The following is a 13,793-nucleotide window of genomic DNA, read 5'->3' as shown; positions in this document are numbered from 1 at the left end:
TTGCACTAACTTCTAATGCAATGTGACTTTGCAGTGAGAAAAATGAAGTAGCAGGCAATGATGGTATAGTTTCCTGCATAGCAGGTGCAGGGGTATAGCATGAGCAGGCAGGTATAGTAACCCGGATGTGGAGCAAAAAGATTGTAGCTCTTGCATAGTCATGGACATATGTAAGCTCTATGTAGTACTCTTTATGCTCTTTCCATTCCATTCACGATACTCTTCTTAAGTATTTTGAACTTCATCACTTTCATAGGTTCATAGGCAATTACTAGGCTAACTACTCAGGAGCCCTTATAAAGTCTAGCCAGTTTTATGCAGATTTTGTCCAATTTTCTATCCCTAGGGGAAAGATAACAAGGTACATCAACTGGGGTTTTGAGTGTTTCTACAGACTGCCTCTGTCCATAAGGGACTTTGGTACTACCCCATGAGTGAATTTGTGATTTCCCATCCATTGGTCCAGATTGTGTTTGAAGATGGTCAAGGAAGGACTCTGCTTCATGTGAATCAGAAGCATATTCCAGAGGAGGGGCAATATCTGGGAACATATCTATCCCTCCAGCATGATCTATACATGTCAAAGACTAGGTTTAGATCTTTGGAGCAGGTGACCTTTGAACAGCTAGTTTTGCGAATATGCACATTTCCATCAGGGCTGGGTCAGAGCCTGCGTTATAGGTTAGGTACATGTCACCCCTCAGTAATCAGTAGGAAACTGAATACTTTGATAGAGCATTTGATTGGTCCACATATGATATGTTGGTTATATCCTTTATTTTTTGGTGAGGAACCTCTTAGGATGCTCTAGCTGTTGCAGCTTCCTGACAAGGTACATGCCAAAGGGCGCATTGTACTTGATTAATGGTCTGACTGGGACCAAGTAAAGTGAGCTGGATATCATGCCTTTACATATAAGCTGAGCCGCACACAAGAATTTCCTCATGACCGTGGGCACATTGTGATGAAAGATCAGATTACTATCTATCTGGGAGCCCAGATCTCTCATCACTAGGTACACTCTTGGGGGAGAGGTTGCTATCAATGTTGTAATTTGTAGAGATATTTGATTTCCCAAAGAGTATTATTATGCACTTCTTCACATTTAGTTTGAGGCCATGGCTGTTACAGCAATCATTAGTCTGCATCAGACCCTTCTGTAGGATATCAGCATCATTTGGAGACTCAGACATTGTCCTCAACTTGCAGTAAGCAACAAACTTGGTCAGCCAAAGGTCATCTACATTTGCCTCACATCTGAGAAGTATATCCCAAATAGGAGGGGGCCCAGCACTGAGCCTTTTATTATTCCACTGGTGGCTGTCCTCCTGTTGCATGTAGATTCCCCCACTCTAGCAACATGTCTTCTATCCATGAGCCATTTGGCTGTCTATCTCGTGATGTAGAGGTTTATGCCCATTTTTTTTTCTGTTTACCTGTAATGCCTGAGTGGGGTATTGTGTCATATGTCTTGTCAAGGTAGGTGGTATGCACTGTCTTATCCTCATCAATGGCTTTGGTGACCTTCTCAAAGAGGTTTATCAGACTGAGCAGACAGGGCCTGCCCTTAATGAAGATGAACTAGGTTGGCTCTAGAATCTGGAGATTTCCTTTGTTGTTGTTAATCAGGTCCATGATTATCCTTTCCATAGCCTTGAATATGACGATTGTCAGACTTATGGGTTGGTAGTTTGCTGGGTCAGTTGATGGCTCCCCTTGTGTGGAGGGATGATTGTTGCTGTCCTCCACACTGTTGGGACAAAGCCTGTCTGGAGACTGTGGTTAAATAGAAATCTGAGTGGGTCTACCAGGTCATGTTTCTAGCTATTTAATAAGCATCTTGGGATTCCATCAGGGCCAACTAATGCCATGTTTCAAGCTTTAGAGAGTACAGTGATGACCTGTTCTTTAGTGATAATAGGCAAAGGAATGGCAGAGGGTATTTCATGGGGAATGATGAGAGGTGATGAAGGAGTGAAATTTGAGCTGAAATTATTTGCCAGCAGCTTTGTTATTTCTTCTGGGTGAGTATAGGTAATGCCATCTGCAGCCAACTCAGCACATTATTGTATGTTTCCTTTAAGATTTTGGACATTACTGAAAACTATTTTGTGGTTATCCTTTACTTGGGAGGCTAATTTTGTCTCATATTTAGCTTTTGAAGACTTGACAAGTTCCCTGATTTGCCTGTTGAGACAAATGAGGGATTTTTTCACTGTTGTGCACCCTCCCACTTACTTCTAGACATGAACTTCTTCCTTCTGTTTTATAGTCTATTTATGCCAGGGGTCCATCAGGGGGACTTGTTTTTCTGGCTAGACCTGGGTTTCATTTGGTTAGGTACTGCAATTGCTATGCAGTTGTTTAAGTGATTGCACAGGGCAACTTCTGCATAGGCATCCATATTTCCGGGGTTAGGAGGAGCTTTAAAATGACCTATGCTATCACTTAATATAAGGTAATTTACCTTCGCTGCAATGCTCCCCCATGTTTGTGAGTACTATGTCAAGGATAGTTGAGCCTCTAGTGGGAGTGAATCTCTGACCCTGCATGTTAGTGGTCAGGGTCTATATTAAATTATCGAAAGTTGAATTCACCAAACAGTATTTCCATTGAAAATACCGTTTAGTGAATTCTCCGCTAATTATATATACCAACTCCGAGATCACACTACAGTGAGGAAAGGGCAAATTTTCTGATCTTAACTGTACTGCAATTGCAATATTCAGAATTCACTGAATGGTATTTTCAATGGAAATACCGTTAAGTGAATTCAACTTTCGATAATTTAATATAGACCTTAGTGGTCATATATGTTTCAGTTTATGGATGGGTAGTTAAAATTGCTGATGAGTAGTGTGTTGGGCTGAATGTTAAATGACTCTAATAACTTCAGGTATGCAGAGTGGTTTTCATGATTCATGGTTGGGGACCTGTAGTGATGATATGGTGCATGATTTTGCCTTTGGTCAGTTGGACATTGAGTAGTAGCTAATCATCCTGCGTGACCAATCTAGAGGTGTGTTTGCTTTTTATGCAAATGGAAACAACTCCTCCTTTCATTTTTTTCATTTTCTGAGGGTGGTCTGAATGTCTGGTAGACATTCTAGCCTTGCTATGCTGGGGTGATTTCCACAGTCTTGAACCACATCTCTGTAACTGCACAGACATCAGCATTCTCCAGGGTAAGGAGAGCTTCCAGACAATGCTGTTTCTTGTTAAGGCTCCTATCATTGAACAATAGTACCCTCACCCTGGCATTAGAAGAATTTGTTATGTTGGTAGGTCTGCGTACCTCTAAAATGTCTAGATTTTCACAGAATGTCCAGATTTTTGTCTGTTATTTTTAGTCTGTTCCTCATAAAAATTGTGGTTTTCTGGATTTTTGTGGCAAATCAGTGAGAAATGAATTCACTAAATAATGACAAGCATTTGAATTTCTGACCTCATATCCTTCAGAAAATGTGTGATAAAGTAATACTTTTTATTTTAACAACTTTCCACTGTATGAGAGCAATATTTAAAAATTGTCCCTATTTTTGTGGCTTTGCCCTCACCCATTATTTTTGGCTTTGTCCATACTTTTTGTGCTAAGTGGTTGAGAGGTATCTAGGTCACTTGATTTGGCACGGCATAAAAAAGGCACTATTGGGGTGTCTAATACCTTAACCAGTATTCAAAAGCCTAGTAGTGACAGGTGCAGACCATCTCTGACAAAGCAGCAGTTTCTGTTATCATGTCGTCCCAGGATAACAAAAACTGGATCCCCTCGGAATGACACCAGTAGCTAAGCCCAATTATTGAAGCCGGGTCTACTTTATGTAAATGAAAACGCGTTACGTCGAACACCACTCCATCGACACATATACATCGAAACGTGAAATAATCAAATGCACAAAACCGCAAAATTACCGTGAAATTCGAAATGTGGAGGTGTTTTGGTTGGCCCGTCTGAGCTACAGATCCGTAAGGTAAGTGTGCGATAGTTACGGACATTAGGGTTAGGATTAGGGTGCGGGTTAAGATAAGTGCATAGATAGGTAATGTAATATGGGTAATGTATTTAACATTTAGTGTAGGGTTTGAGGTAGGGGTTTGGTTAGTGTATGTGTGTGGTTTATTTATTTTGTTTGGGTATAGCTCCATTGGGTAAGTGTGCGGTAGTTACGGACCTTAGGGTTAGGGAGGGGTTAAGGAGATTGCATAGATAGTGGTGTATGTGGGGTTTAGTGTAGGGGTAGAAGTAGGGTTTTGGTTGGTGTATGTTTGTGGTTTATTTATTTTGTTTGGGTAGGTAGCATGTTTCGGGTGGTGGAGTTGCCCATGTGTGACAATTCGGTATTTTGAGTTTCGCGGTTTTGTGCATTTGATTATTTTGTGGTTCTATGTATATGTGTCGATGGAGTGGTGTTTGACATAACTTGTTTTCGTTTAAATAAAGTAGACTCATTGAAGCCAATCATTTTTTTGTTTGGATTGTGATATGATTCTCTGTGAGGGTGGAATGCTGCTCATTGTGAGGCTCATACCAGTCTGCGACACGTATTCAGATATTCAGAGGTCCATCATGTCTCTCTTCATATAGTTCAAGGAGGTGCATCTCAGGTCATTCACACTCACGTGGACAAGGATTGACTCATACTGGTACCTGTGGTTGAGTGATCTGAGTGCCTGCATGATCCAGTAAATCCTGGCCCCTGACAGGCTATTGACTGTAACTCTGTCTTCATCCAACTTGGTGAGGGGGATATCTGTGTGTCTCATGGTGGACTCTCCAATGCCCAATATATGTGAATGTATATTTTTCCTTAGGGGTTTCTTGTGGAGACACTTGTAGTGGTTGTTGTTGACTTGATTTTGTTTGCATGTGGTTTCTTAAGGTAGCATAAAGGAGGCCTCTGAGGTTTCGGTAAGTTACTTCTGAGCACCTCTGAATATGTGTCGAGGCCTTATTTAGTTCAGGAATTGATGTGCATGTCCTGACAACCAGTTTGTCATTTGATTTGTCAGTATGTGAGAATTGTGTCTCAGTTTTTATAGTGTGACTACATCTCTCACATACTGTGTTTGTTTCAAGATTAAGTGGTTGTCAGTATACATGAGACAATTGCTACATTGCTTCAGGATGTCCATGTCCACCACACTGGCCACAGAGATAGCAGAAAAGTGCATATCCATGGTTTCAGGTTTCTTACTATGTGTTTAACCAGGGAGCAGAGTGGGGAGATATATCTGGACTGGGATGACAGCACACAGATGAAGAATGCATGCTATATTCTGTGTGAACTGCAGGTAAGCAAAAAGATGATGTTGCTCAGCACACAACTCAGATACTTCTAGAGCAGCAGGGGGACTGGGAATGGTTGCAGAGATAATTATTCTAATGGAAATTTTTAACTTGGTAGCATTTTTATCTATACAGGACACTGCTAACTGCTGTTGTACAGAGAGCAGCCTAGTGTAAACACCAGGCTTTATAGAAGCAGGAAAACAAGTTTTACTATAGCATTACCTACAGAGCACGTAGGCAAAACACACAATAAGCTTTCAGCCAGCAGCTCCCAACTCAGATATGTTTGCTACAGCACATTTCTGCCACAAGAGTGCAGTCAGAAAACCCTCTTAATATAAATGCTGGTTTTAGAGCTCAAGTGCAGGGAAACCACACAATCTAAATACTATGATCCTGTAAAACTAGCAGACACAATGTAATTAAGGACTATTTATTTTTTTATTTAACATTTGTTTACTGGACAAGTTCAACTTGGAAAAAAGCCAATTTTCAGCAGAGGCCTGGGGAGAAACACTGCAGACGCATGTCTTTGTAATGTGGGAGGAAACTGACATGAATGCAGGGAAGACATGCAGACTCTGCACAGAAGGCACCCCATCTGAGAATTGAACCAGAGAACCTCTTGCTGTAAGGTGACAATGCTACCGCTGCAACACTGCACTGCACTGCTAGAGTAGCAATTTCGCATCAGGATTTTTTGCATTACAGAAGTGTGTAGGAGAGAAGTTATGCCAATTCCAAAATTGTTTCACTGAAAACCTACATTTAGTTAAAGTAGTTTTGGCTTTTCTCCACTGTTGTGGGACTGTGCAATTGGTACATATAAGTTATGGGGGGTGGTAATACAGAAGTCTTGTCCCCCTCTGGAAAAAAAAAAAAACTTTTTTAGCTCAGTCAAAGTTTAAGATGTCCTAAAATTACCTTACAAGTTTTCATGAATCTGTTGGGGGATCCTGGATTCTAAGGTATATTTTCTTAAAATAATGACATTTTTATTATAGATTTTTCAAAATGTGCTTATCCCTTCAAGTAAACAGTAGTGCATGAACATTAAGACATATTTTAAAGTTTCTAAATGAGAGCGGAGCAGCTTAAATAGCTTAAACGTTTTTTTTTGTTTAGCCGTAGATCAAACACGTTTTGTAATACACAATCCAACAGATGATATCCAAGCAGAAGTCAACATACAGTCGCTTTCTGCACTGTGAACCATCTATGCTGTTTATGAAAGCCAAGATGACAGGTGCACAGTTGCAAAACAGAATAATTTTACTGTCATTTGGCACTCAGTGTCTCCGTAAATAAAATAAACACACACAAACATCACTTCCAATGAGCCATTCATTTTCATTGACCATTGTGCTCAGCACTTGTACATTTGAAGCTGACAAAAATGGGTGACACTCTTTTCCTGTAATTTCAGACCTCTTTACTTACTAAGAGCTGCTATTATACAAAGATCCTATCCCAGCTGGTAACCATTTGAAATGTTGGAAACCACTACAGCAAGTCCTGAAACACAGACACTGAATGTCTGAAAAAACAGAGTTGCATATTTTAAATCCAAGATGGCCATTTCTTGAAATATTCCTTTTTTCCAAGGTATGACAGTTGATGGGGCTTGTCCTCTGCAAAAAGGAAGTTTAAAGATGAAGAGAGATGTTTGCAGTTCACTCTTCTCCTACATTTTCAGACTTTTTTTTTCTACGTGTCTGCACTCAGCATTTCAAGTGTTGTCATTTCAGTAGGGAGCTGGCACAGAACATTTGTATTTTTGCTGTAATATGGTTGTCATTATTCAATAACAGGATGTTATCTTCCATTGACATTATAGCTCTGCAGTTGGGAGGTAAATCTTGGTATCCCCCATCATCAAGTTTGATAGTGGCATTGAAAGACATATCAATGCAGCTACTAACTACTTACACATTTATGACCACTGCTTTCATTGACATCAAACTGACAATATTTTTTTAATTCTTTTATTTTATTTTCAAATATATATATATATTAAGACTGTGCTTAAAACACAACAAAATGGCTAAATTTTACATAATCAGGAATTAATAAACTTGCATTAGTTTTACAATGTATTGTTTACTAGAACGGGATATATATTATTCAGACTTGAGGGAGGTCCAACACTTCCATAAAATTTCCTTAAATGGCTTGAAAATATAGTTCTCGTTTCTTCTCAGCTAAATTGACCTCCATGAGATATATCCCTTGATTTATATGTCAACACTCAATTATTGTGGGAGAGCTGACATTCTTCTAATGATGGGTAATGGCCTTTTTTGCAGCCAAAAGCAGGATTTCAAGGGATTTCATGACTTTGCAAAGAAAGGCCAAAACCCACCATATTTATTTTTTGTTCTTGGCCCAAAGGATTTATCTTATCTGTTTGAGACCAGAAAGCTTCCCAAAAGGTTATAGCTTTTAAAGTTCTCATACAGTATGTAACCAGGATGCCTATATTGTTTCACTTTGACATCTTCATCACTGTGGATATTCTATTAGGCCCCACTGACACAATACATTTGGGGTAATAAAAAGGTGGCAAAGACATTTCCATGCAAAAGATTTCCATGTAGGGGAATAGGTAAGTATCCATGGGGTCTTAAGAGGGCTTACTTGATTATGTCCATCCAGCACCACACGTCTGCACATATAATATTCCAATTTAAACTCAGGCCGTCGATAGTAAGTTGGGAGTAGAGCTGAATATAAATCTGAAATAATCATATTGTTAGGAGTAGTTATGTTTCTTTTAGCTAAAATTAATTTATTAAGGAGGAATTCAAAAGCTCCAATACAGAAGAGAGTTGATTATCTGAACATCGATTATCCAAAACATTGGTTATCTGCACCAGCCTTCCAAAATTTTTAGGTATGAAAAATCATAAAGTCTGAAAGTGTAATTATTATACGTATTCACTTGAGCATGTTTTTTGAGCTTGTAGCCAGCTCATCTGTGAAAAATATTCTTTATTGTCCACTGAAATCACTGAATGGTTGAAAAGGGTATTCCTGCATGCAGAAAAAGACAAGATTTTAGAAGTTTTTTATCTGGTTAAATTATATGTTTGGTTATCCTAATAGTTTGATTATCTGAACTACCCTAGGTCCCGGTTAGTTCAGATAATTGATTCTCTACTGTAAAGAATTAGAATTAAGATTTGCACACAGCATAGAGGTTATTTGGTTAAAGAAAAAAGATGATGATTTGGCAGTGAATAGTCCATTGCTAAAGAACCAAAAGGTTTCTGACCCATGGAGGCGAAAACCTGGAAGGTATAACTATAGACCCTTTGCAACCACGATGAAAGTGGAAAATATGGGTGCATATTATTAAAAAGGGGATGTACTGCAAAAGGACAGCTAAAAATAGTTAATGGCTTCACTTGTGGGATAACAGTCAACAAATTTGAAGCACTCATATATTGTATTCAGATACTGAGAGGTACTTTTCAATAGTCTTTTATTGTGCATGCAGCTAGCTATGGAGTATAGTATATTGTGTTGAATCCTTTCCAGAACAGGGACACTAGAAGTGGAAAATGACTGTAGAGTATGGTAACGGCCTCCTGAAACATTTGTAGCCATGGTAATGGAGCCATGGAAAAAAACAGCTCGCTAAAATAACACAATATGGCTGCACGATAGGCTGTTAACATGCTAAGAAGCCTGATCCCTCTCTTCTCTTGAGAGCAATAGTGCAAAGATAAAGCAACTCTGAGGGTACAAGGGGACCAAAAAAATGTTAATGTACTCTTGTGCTACTTCTTAATAGTTGTTACATGTAAATAGAGCCGAAATCCGTGAATAATATAAGAGAGTTTATGGCACAATATCATTGTAATTATTGTAGCTTAATGTCAAGGGAAACAGACCATTCAGTCCATTCTCACAGAGCATTTTCAATTAGTGACTGAAGCTTTTGCTGATTTGGATCACATGTGGCTGAACAGGCAAGAGAGAATACACATAAAAGTGAAGTAAGGGGATTATCTGCAAAATGTAAATAGGACCTCTGAAATTCATTTACTTTATTGTTGTTTAGTCGACTACAGAGACGGTTTTCTTGTCGACTCTGTAACTGTTGATGTTTGGGTGTTCCATTTAATTTCAGTACATCTACATACACGTATAATACACACATAAACATATATATACCTATATGTATATATATATATATATATATATATATATATATATACACAAACACACACACACACACACACACACACACACACACACACACACACACACACACACACACACACACACATGCACACACTTTAGTTCTTTTATACTAAGCATTTTGACTTTACATAACTCCAAAATACTCCTCTCCTGCACATTAAAACAGTCTGGTTTCTTGCCTTCATTTGCACAAACCGTAGTACCTGATTGTAGTACAAATCAGGTTTCACATTCACACTATTCTATGCATATACATGTCACATCAAAACTGTCCCATCTGACTTGCATCACTGCTAGACGATGGTACAGTTTTGATGTAAGATGTGTATGTGTACAACAGTATGAATGTGAAACCTGATTTAAACTATATTGAGATACTGCAATTAGGTTTCACAATCACACTGATGTACACATACATATTTTACATCAGAAATGTCCCATTTGACTACTATCACAGCAAGACGATGGGCAAGGGATGTTGATAATTTTACTGTTACTTTAACATTGTGATACTTCTTAAAATAATGCCAATGTGTAATAACTAGAGATTAAGGCCAGGTTTTAAGCTATTTGTATATTCACCCAGAGTGGGGTTTTTATACTCCCAACAATCTTTCCCACCACAGGTACACTATGGATTAGGCATTGTACTGCATTGCATATTTGCATATAGTGAGTGTCACTGTAGCCTGTGCTTTCTACAAATGTGTGGCAGTGCTTATACTTAAGCATTACTAAGTAATGAGAAGGGAGTCTTGGTGCATAATGTCCTGCCCGCCTTAAAATTCACAAGTGCACATGGTGCTAAAATGAGGATACACTTTCTTGCATTCAGAAGGTGCATAACAAGGCATCATTTTGTATCCTACAAATAGTCGTTATAGTGTTTGGGGATTATATTTAATGTGTACAGGAGATAGATATTGGCTCAAAATGGTCCAAGAATTAGTCTACCTATCTTATTATCATATATATAAATAAAGAAAAAAGAAATAGAATTTATCTGATTATACTGGTTCACTTATGCTCAAGAGAAACACATTTGTAAAATAATATGCAAAGCATTTTAAAATACATTTATGTATTTAAGTCTTATTAGTCTGATTAGAATGTACTGAGTAATGCATAACCCAAGGAGAAAGTGACTACAGATATGAAAAAGCATTGATACCGGTTCATAAATTGCATAAAGGACATGTTACAACTTTACTTTCCAGTGTATATGTATATTAAATGTTCTTAAAAACAGGCAGAAATACTTCATTGTTGAATGATCGTAGCACATTACAGTAGTGGAATCCTATAAATTCAAACTGAAGACAAATAAATAAATATATATATTTTGCCATCAAAATGTAGTGTATCAGTTACATGACCTTGGAAGGAAGAAAGGCACTTTCATGAGCTGTCGTAACATTGAGTTTTAAAATGACAAATCCACAAAAGAGAATGCACACTTCGATCTTGTGGACTGGTTATTTTGAATGGAGATCGCACTATAGTAGGGATCGAAAAATGTACCCTTTCCTTCACTGTAGTGCAATTTCAGAGTCTGTATATATAAGTAGCAGAGGGTGTGGGGGTGCAGGGGGGCTTCCCCCCTGCAAAACATTCGTAGCAGATAACCGGAAGTGTAGGTATTTTCAGTAAAGTCGACATTCCTGAGTTGTTGACTTTCTTTAATTCCCACTTTCAGTTATGTGAAAGATCGGTTATAGGATTTTATGACATTTTGGGTCACATATATGAAGACTCTCACTAGTCAGTTATGGATTTTTTTTTCAACAATAGTCAGTTGTGATATTTTGACTATAGCTATATATATATATATATATATATATATATATATATATATATATATATATATATATTTATATGTGTGTGTGTGTGTGTGTGTGTGCTAAAAATAAATATACAAGGTCTTAAAATGATAGATTAAAAAGCTGTGTAAATGATATGCATGTAAAATATTTTTACTTTCAATGGCAGCAGCAAAATGATTTGCAACTTAAGGTGATATCAGTTCATTGTAATTTACATAGAATTAATACTGTGATTTAAAAATAGACTCTGGCTTCTCCTTACTTCCTATGTCTATGCTGGAGGCTGAAACCAGTTATACAGAACAGAAGCCATGGTATAACCTGCTATAAGGAGTAGGTGTGTGAGTATAAAGCATTAATGAATTTGGCAAAGTCAATTGTTTTTTATATTCTTTGGACAAAAAGCAGTTTTTGAAAGAAGTATGTTTTCAGAAGCATTGGTGTTTGCAGGTAGCACTTTTTAAGGAAAGCTGTTTTGTACCATAAGTTAATCATCATAAATCTCTGTCTAACTCTGAAATTCTCATGTTTTCTCCTTCCTTGCGACCGCTTCTCTAATTTCAGATTCAGGGAATGGCTATTCGATGTATTAAGAAGAACCTCACAAAATTCCTGCTTTTGAAAGACTGGTCTTGGTGGAAGGTGCTGTGTGCATTACGCCCACTGCTTGATATCAACATAGCTGATGAGAGACTTCGGGCCAAAGAAGTACGTACCTCAATTATTACATTATGATGTACCTCAGTTATTACATTATGATGTACCTCAAGTATTACATTATGATAACGGATTTCAGAAGAATGAAAAAAAAAACACACATCTGCATTTTTTTCTGTATTGACACGAAATATTTCTGAACAACCAAAGTAGTCCTGTTTTCTGTTTTGCATTAAGCAAAGATCCCTGATCCTAGTTTGTATCTGTTGACTTTCCTTACACAGTTGAATTACGGTATTTACTACTGTCTAATTACTGATCAGTGTGTATGCAAGGGGCAGAAATACACAGCATATTATAGCTCAGTGTAGAGGTTGAAGGATGCCTGCAATACAATAAATACAGAATTAGGCAATAGTATGGATAGGGGATGAACTGCTGCCTAGGAATGGAAGTAGGTGGTCACAGACCTTCTTCTATCATCATCATCATCATCACCATCACCATCATCACTGTATGTAAGATTCTGAAACTCTACTTTAAGAGATCCCTGAATTCTTAAAACCTGTTCTTCGAGGTTCATGGCATCATACTTTTATTTTGATGAAATATTTAACATCTGTACCATGCATGTTTATAAAGATCCAAGTTTTACTTTTGAAGAAGAGCAGAGTCAGAGTATGAAATGTAACATTTATAGCCCAGTTATATAAAAAAAACGATGAATCCCACAAGTTGTTTTCTACCTATATCTTTGCTGCTTTTTGAATTCACAAAGTTATTAAAGCACTGTGTTTTTTCTGACCTTCCTTAATGTAATTATAAGGGATATAAGGGATTATAAGCTATCTAAGTGATATAGGGAATATTGCTGAAACAACCATGATGGTGCATATTTTAAGAAAAGACAGCTACATTTTGAACTTGGTAAATTTAGTTGAGGTTACATGCAATATCCCGTTTTCATTATTTTTTCTTTTAAAATCTTGAGTTCAATAAATTTAATTTAAATGCTATAAATGGATCAAAGTATCCTCCTTAAATAACATTACTTTATCTAGTATCAGTTTTCACCATTATGTTCATCCTGCTGTAATAAAGAAAATGGCTTTGTGACATGAAAAGTTTAAGCACCATTAAACTATGGGCATCTGTAAGAAAAAGAAACATGCATACACATGTCTATTTACAGCACATTCATTCACAGACATGTGTGAGTTTGTGAGTGTGTGTGTGTGCGTGTGTGTGTGTGTGTGTGTGTGTGTGTGTGTGTGTGTGTGTGTGTGTGTGTGTGCGTATATGTGTGTGCATGTACGTGTGTGTGTGTGTGTGTGTGTGTGTGCGTATATGTGTGTGCATGTATGTGTGTGTGTGTGTGTGTGTGTGTGTGTGTGTGTGTGTGTGTGTGTGTGTGCATGTGTGTGTGCATGTACGTGTGTGTGTGTGTGTGTGTGTGTGTGTGTGTGTGTGTGTGTGTGTGTGTGTGTGTGTATATGTGTGTGCATGTACATGTGTGTGCGTATATGTGTGTGCATGTATGTGTGTGTGTGTGTGTGCGTATATGTGTGTGCATGTACGTGTGTGTGTGTGTGTGTGTGTGTGTGTGCATGTATGTGTGTGCATGTACGTGTGTGCATGTATGTGTGTGCATGTACGTGTGTGTGTGTGTGTGTGTGTGTGTGTATGTGTGTGTACGTGTGTGCATGTATGTGTGTGTGTGTGTGTGTGTGTGTGTGTGTGTGTGTGTGTGTGTGTGTGTGTGTGTGTCTGTGTGTGTGTGTGTTTGTGTGTATGTGCATGTGTGTGCGTGTATC

The 13,793-nt window shown here is 38.0% G+C and overlaps 1 protein-coding gene across 3 annotated transcripts in view; it reads left to right on the top strand.

Annotated features, from left to right (window-relative positions):
• Positions 1-13,793, top strand: part of MYO18B (myosin XVIIIB) — a 2,352,406-nt gene that overhangs the window by 1,068,123 nt on the left and 1,270,490 nt on the right. For all 3 annotated transcript variants that reach the window (XM_044068483.1, XM_044068482.1, XM_044068484.1), the window contains one exon: positions 11,887-12,030. In XM_044068483.1, coding sequence (XP_043924418.1) covers positions 11,887-12,030 — 144 coding nt within the window. The remainder of the gene's footprint in view (positions 1-11,886; positions 12,031-13,793) is intronic.

Source organism: Protopterus annectens, chromosome 4.part0 (assembly GCF_019279795.1).
Source record: "Protopterus annectens isolate FY-2018-M chromosome 4.part0, PAN1.0, whole genome shotgun sequence".
Taxonomy (NCBI): Eukaryota; Metazoa; Chordata; order Ceratodontiformes; family Protopteridae; genus Protopterus; species Protopterus annectens.
The sequence above is the reverse complement of the archived record's forward strand: the minus strand, read 5'-3'. Positions and strand labels throughout refer to the sequence as shown.